Source organism: Larimichthys crocea, chromosome VI (assembly GCF_000972845.2).
Source record: "Larimichthys crocea isolate SSNF chromosome VI, L_crocea_2.0, whole genome shotgun sequence".
NCBI lineage: Eukaryota > Metazoa > Chordata > Actinopteri > Sciaenidae > Larimichthys > Larimichthys crocea.
In genome coordinates, this window is record NC_040016.1 from 26,223,095 (window position 1) to 26,229,053 (window position 5,959).

The following is a 5,959-nucleotide window of genomic DNA, read 5'->3' on the forward strand; positions in this document are numbered from 1 at the left end:
CTGTGAATGCTGTGAAGTGCTGATACAGATCATTAACGAGCCCTGTGAAAGGAACAATGTGATTATAGTTGGCAGATGGATACATTATAATAATAATAATATACATTTGTGCTCATAATGCTACAGTAATTAGTAATTTTAGTTTTTAGAAAAAAAAGGGTTTTGCTTCCTTCTAAGAACAACGATGGTTCTCCAAGAAAAGAGCGTCATGTGCTTCTTTTGAAGTACTAAAGTTTTTTAATTTTTTGGTGGTGGGTAACAGCATGTAATTTGGGTTGCAATAATAATTGCACAGCAGTTATTTTCTCAATGAATCTCTTCATGTTATCGTCTATATAACATCAGAAAACACTGAAAGATCCCATCACAGTTTCCCAAATGCTGAAGCAACTGATAAGATTTATGTAACAGTAATAAACTCAACACGATGCATTGATCTGCACTGCTGGGTTTGGACAAACAAATTGTCTTAATTAATACTGAATGCATAAACCTGGTTACTGCTACACTGCTGTGCAGTGGAAGCACATTGAGTTCATTAGTACTATTACATGAAGCGTATTACTTGCTTGAGTGTAGTAGGGTGACTGTGAGACAGGCGTTGTCTATGGCAACAAAACAACCCCATTATGTTCCAGAAAAAAATCATGATTTGGATTAAAATGAGTACACGAGTAAGTCACGTACAGAATGTTTCTCTAAAAATACATTTTAGTGAAAGATAATGAAGACAGGAAAGTAAGAATGTATTCATGTCTTTGTTAATAATCGGCACAGGTTTTAATGGCATACATGCACAAGTGAACACACCAACGTTAGAAATAAGGTCAGACAGACAACTTGCCATGCTTCAAGAGCATTGATTGGCAGTTTAATGTGAGTCTGTTCCCTGCAACAGAGGAATGCTGACAGTGAGCCTCGTACTGTCACAATAATTACATGTTTTCCAAAGTTTCTGATTGTTACTTGTCAGGGCAGCCTGTGACGGTGCTTCACTTTGTTCCTCACATATGACAATAATACCTGAAAACGTTCAGACTCAAAGGTCTTCAAGAGGAAGCCCAAGTGTAAATGTAACAATGTGGTGCTAACACAGGCGCTTTGCATGTCATTATTATTATTCCCCGTTTTTAGGAAATCAATAAGAGAAGAAGCAGCGGTTCAGTGTTTTTGATCTGGATTTGCATAAAAACAGGTGTGGACTATCTCTCACAGCTTAGTGTTCTCTCTGCTCTTAAAAAATACCTCATAGTGTAACCAGTAATTAAGTAATTGGCATGAAGATGTATTGTCACTATTTCCTCCTCACCAGCATATAAACTGCAGCAGCTTGCAGCCAGTGAAGGCAGTCTGCTGACAGGTCAGACACGAACTCATCACACCATGTGGACCTTCTTTGCTGTTTTCATCATCCTGACAGGTAAAGAACATCGTGTAGCCTCTTCTAATGGACACTAAAAGAGATGAGCATGAAGGGCTGAAAGATTAGACTGAGTAACCTGAAAATGCTGCTAATATGTTGATGATGTCGCTGATGTTGATCATTAATCCATTGAACCTCATGTTGTTTGCAGCTGGACACAGAGCAGAGGAATATGTCAATACTTTGCAAGACACTTTGAGTGCTCTTTGTCCAGACAACCACACCATGTCTCAGATCTCATGGTAAGTTACACATGAAGATGAAATCATATGTACAACTTGTACATGTTTACCTTTTAATTATTGATGATCATGCCTTTATACTGTATGTTTCTCTGGTTCTTCTGATCCTCCTGTTGAATCTTATTTGATTCATGTCAAAGCTCCCACAGTCCCACTTACAACGATCGCCAATGGAAGATTGAATGCAAGGCTTTCGAGACAACCGAAGATTGCTCCTGGACGGGTTTCCACAACTTATATGAGACAGAACTCAACTTCAACTGCCCGGCCAATCATGTGATTACTGGTATCTTCAGTGACTTCAGCATCCAACATGGAGGCAGAAAGTTGGTAGCTTGTTAAAATTCTGCATAAAAATACTGTATTACTGTAAATACCGCCCTCTACAGTCATATCATGGTACTTATTGACATGTTAAACTTTCAGTGTTTTTGTATAATGGTTTGCTTGATGTGATCTTGTTTCAGATGGAATTTCAGATGCTGCTCTGCTCCAAATTTTACCACATTTGAATGCCGGGACACCCCAATGGTGAACTACTGGGATGAAGACTTTATCTGGCACATCCCTGGAGACAACTTCCTAACAGGCGTCCATACCCACAACAAGAACAACAATGGGTGAGTGTACTGACAGTGGAAGGTCATGTGGTCATATTCATACTTCCGACAGTTCTTCATCTTAAGTCATTTATATTGTGTACCACTGCTGCCAGTCAAGCAGGACTTTAATTGATGAAGTCAGTAAATACTGACATTGTTTTAATTGACAGAGATCATCGCTGGAGTTTCAGTTACTGCAGAGGAACAACAGAAGGTCAGTTTCATTGGACTTTGTTGCCAGTAATGTTTCTTTTTTGCATATTTTTTTAATCTGATTGAATCTTTTTCTGTTCCTTTGTAGACTTTCCAACAGTCACTTCAAAAATCCTTGCTGCAAATACAGAAGTAGAAAGCGAACTTATTGAGGGAGATATTGTTGTCTCAAAGACAAGGAATGCAGCGGTCTGTAGCAACTGCAGATGGCCAAAGTCAGGTCAGACGGTCAACGTGCCATATGAAGTACACAGGCAATTTTCTAGGTCCGAGGAACGCATCATTGACAAAGCTATCGAAGGCTTCGAGTTGAACACTTGTGTCCGTTTTGTTCCACGTAGTGGACGTAATAAGCGTAATTACAATGACTACATCAGCATTGTGAAAGGTCAAGGGTGTTGGTCATATATTGGAAGGATCGGAGGGTCTCAACAGTTATCAGTAGGAAATGGATGCGTCTATAACGGCATCATTCAGCATGAACTCCTCCATGCACTCAGCTTCTGGCATGAGCAAAGTAGAAGTGACAGAGACATTTATGTAAAGATCAACTATGAAAATATCATCAGTAATCTTGAACATAACTTTAACAAACAAAATACAAACAACCTCAATGCTCCATATGACTACAGCTCTGTGATGCATTATGGTCCAAAGGACTTCTCCAAGAATGGACAGGACACCATCACTCCCCTCGATGCATCAACAGTGATCGGCCAGAGGGCAGGCATGTCCGACACTGACATCCTGATGCTCAACAGGCTTTATGGCTGCAGTGAGTATGTGAATAAAGTACATTAATAAATGAACAATCTACAATAGAATACCTCATTTTATTTCATAAGTTTGTAAAACTTTTTCTGGTTCAGACCTTTGACTTAGCCTATGAACTGATCGTTTCTCCTGCAGCCGATTACCTTCGTACCAGCCTGAACAGCAATATCAACAGCAACTGGGACAATGAGTTTAATGGCACTTTGAGTCACCAGTGTCCTTCTGGCCAGGCTGTTTCCAGCATCACAAGGTGAGCCGTGAAAATGAATTAAAACTTCTCATGTCAGGCCTGATATATGAATGCTGGAAAGAGACAGATTTTAGTCGTTGATCTTGCAGTTATGAGTTCCTAACAAAATGCTTTCTCACATGAATATTTGTTCCCACATCAGTGAGTACAATGGTGAGACAAAGGATCGACTCTGGAGAGTTTCATGCAAGGCTTTCACTAAAACCAAGATGTGCCGCTGGTCAGATTATGTGAATGGCTTTTCACAAGCCATCAACTTCTCATGTGGAGAAAACAAAGTGATTGCAGGGGCCCACAGCGAACACAGCAACATCCAGGAGGACAGGAGGTGAGTGCTTTGTTACCTGTATGATTTAAAAAGTCGACCAACTCAAAGATCAGACAGATGAAATGATAAATCTCAAAGTCAGAAATCCACTTGTGTTCTTCCTGTTGTGTAAATGAACATCTTGCTCTGTCATTTCAGATGGAAGTTTTACTGCTGTGGTGCCACTAACTTCATCACATTCAACTGCAAAACAACTCCAGTGATCAACTTCTGGCAGGAATACTTCAGCTGGCCAGTCCCCAGCAGCAACTTCCTAACAGGAGTGAAGAGCTCCTTTGACAGCAACAGTCAGTGAGTACATTTGTGTCAGTTTATCACAGGCATGCATCCATATCACACAAGGATTTTTAGAAGACAACATTTTACTAATTCTTCTGGATAAAATGGAATCAGCAGTTTGTCAATATGTTTCAAATGTTTCTGTGTCTCGGTAACAGCGACCGTCGATGGAGTTTCTCATACTGCCAGGGGAAAACTCAGTGAAGCTTCCATGAATGAGAAGGTTTCTGACAATGATAACCAAGGGTTAAATAATGGCTCTAAAATGTTTTTTTCAAAGGGATCTCTGGTTCTACAAGAAACTAATTGATCAATTTAGGAACTTCTTTATTCAGGTGGCTCCAAACAAACTTTATGTGGTTCTTTGAAGCAGCCTACTAAAGGTGTTTTTATGTTTATTGGTGTTTTTTGGTTGTGGGTAATGGCATGACGTTTGGGTTGCAATAATGATAAATGCATGATTTACTTTTTCAATGAATCTCTTCATGTTATCGTCTATACAACATCAGAGCACACTGAAAGATTGCTGACACCGTGTTATGTTGTTCTGTCTGATGAACAGTTCACGACCCAGAATTCTAAATGTATGATGAAAAATATCCGGACATTGGTTGATAAATATTTTAATACAAATTAACTAATAAAGTCAATGTGCTTCCACTGCATTGTAGTTTGGCAGTAACCAGGTGTATGCATTCAATATTAATAAAGACAATGTGTTTGTCCAACAATGAAAATGACTGCAGTCATTTTGTGTGTCATGAGTTTCATTAGTACTATTACATACATGTGAAAACACTGACAATGTGATACATCACTTCACTGTTTTACCTCATAGTGTACCATAACCTGTTCTAATTGAAGCGACAGAATACAAGTAGGTGTCATTAATTAAATTATGTCGCTCCCTGAACAACAAAATGAAGCTAAACAAAAATAAATCTGATAAATAAAGAAATAATCTCATTAGATTGTATGTAGACATAGCATGTGTTTCTGATAGCGTGAAGCAAATCTGTATTCAAGAATTAAACATCCAGTCTGAGACGCCTAGAGAAACACCCGGCCAACGAGGTCTGCACACAGAGCAGAAGCACAAAGATCCTCAGCTTCCATCAGGAGCAACAGCAAGGTGTGCCATCATGTCTCAGAGCAGTGCTGTTTTCTCCTGGTACCAAAGCTGAACTACTGGACCTGTTAAAAGAGCAGCTCACATTAATGAGTATACACCTGTACACTTTATTCTGTGCATGATCTGTGTTTGTCTGCAGCTGGAAGGTTTCTGTCGTGCTCGCACTTACGTCCGTGGACTGTGCCCGATTGCTCGGCTAATTCCCTCCAAGCCTTGAGATATCTGTCTCTGCTTTACTTCATGAACATTTAAATATTTAAATCATCATCATGTCTGACAAAAAAAAAAAGTCTGTTTGTGTGTATTGCTGAATGGGGACAGCAGACGCACACATGAGGCTGAATGAAGACGCTTGAGCCACGTACATATATGAGCAGCCTGTCAGCCACCCATACACACATGAATGAAGTGAGATACAATAAAGGCACGTCTGCATGAATCTGAACTATTGCAGCCACACATCAAAAACCAACACAGATCACAAGACAGAATATTTAGAGCCACAAACCTGAGAGCTGGAACTAGCAGGGGAAGATGGAGGAGGAGGAGGAGGAGCAGGAGGAGGAGCAGGAGGGTGGTGCTGGTAGGGGAAAGAAAGAAATACATCAAAGTGGGGGTAATGAAGCTTGTCCAATCCTGAAGAGCCACATAAGAAAACAGAGATGCAGTGATTGTGGGGAGGCTGCAGAGAGAGACATGGGGATGAATTATGAAGA

General features: G+C 40.0%; 1 protein-coding gene across 1 annotated transcript; it reads left to right on the forward strand.

Moving 5' to 3' along the window:
- The first annotated feature begins 1,360 nt into the window (after positions 1-1,360).
- LOC109137372 (zinc metalloproteinase nas-13-like) lies at positions 1,361-4,388 on the forward strand. Its single transcript, XM_027279489.1, has 10 exons — positions 1,361-1,420; positions 1,575-1,665; positions 1,806-1,991; positions 2,133-2,285; positions 2,438-2,481; positions 2,569-3,255; positions 3,390-3,504; positions 3,647-3,832; positions 3,971-4,123; positions 4,270-4,388. Exons 1-10 carry the CDS (start codon positions 1,384-1,386, stop codon positions 4,313-4,315), a joined length of 1,698 nt encoding a protein of 565 aa, XP_027135290.1. The 5' UTR covers positions 1,361-1,383; the 3' UTR covers positions 4,316-4,388.
- Positions 4,389-5,959: the final 1,571 nt, after the last annotated feature.

Bases quoted from the DNA above. Each gene is read 5' to 3' on its own strand.
- LOC109137372 (XM_027279489.1), top strand. From the start codon at position 1,384: ATGTGGACCTTCTTTGCTGTTTTCATCATCCTGACAG. The intron at 3,505-3,646 runs GTGAGCCGTGAA...TTCCCACATCAG, and splicing joins GCTGTTTCCAGCATCACAAG to TGAGTACAATGGTGAGACAA. The intron at 4,124-4,269 runs GTGAGTACATTT...TCTCGGTAACAG, and splicing joins TCCTTTGACAGCAACAGTCA to CGACCGTCGATGGAGTTTCT.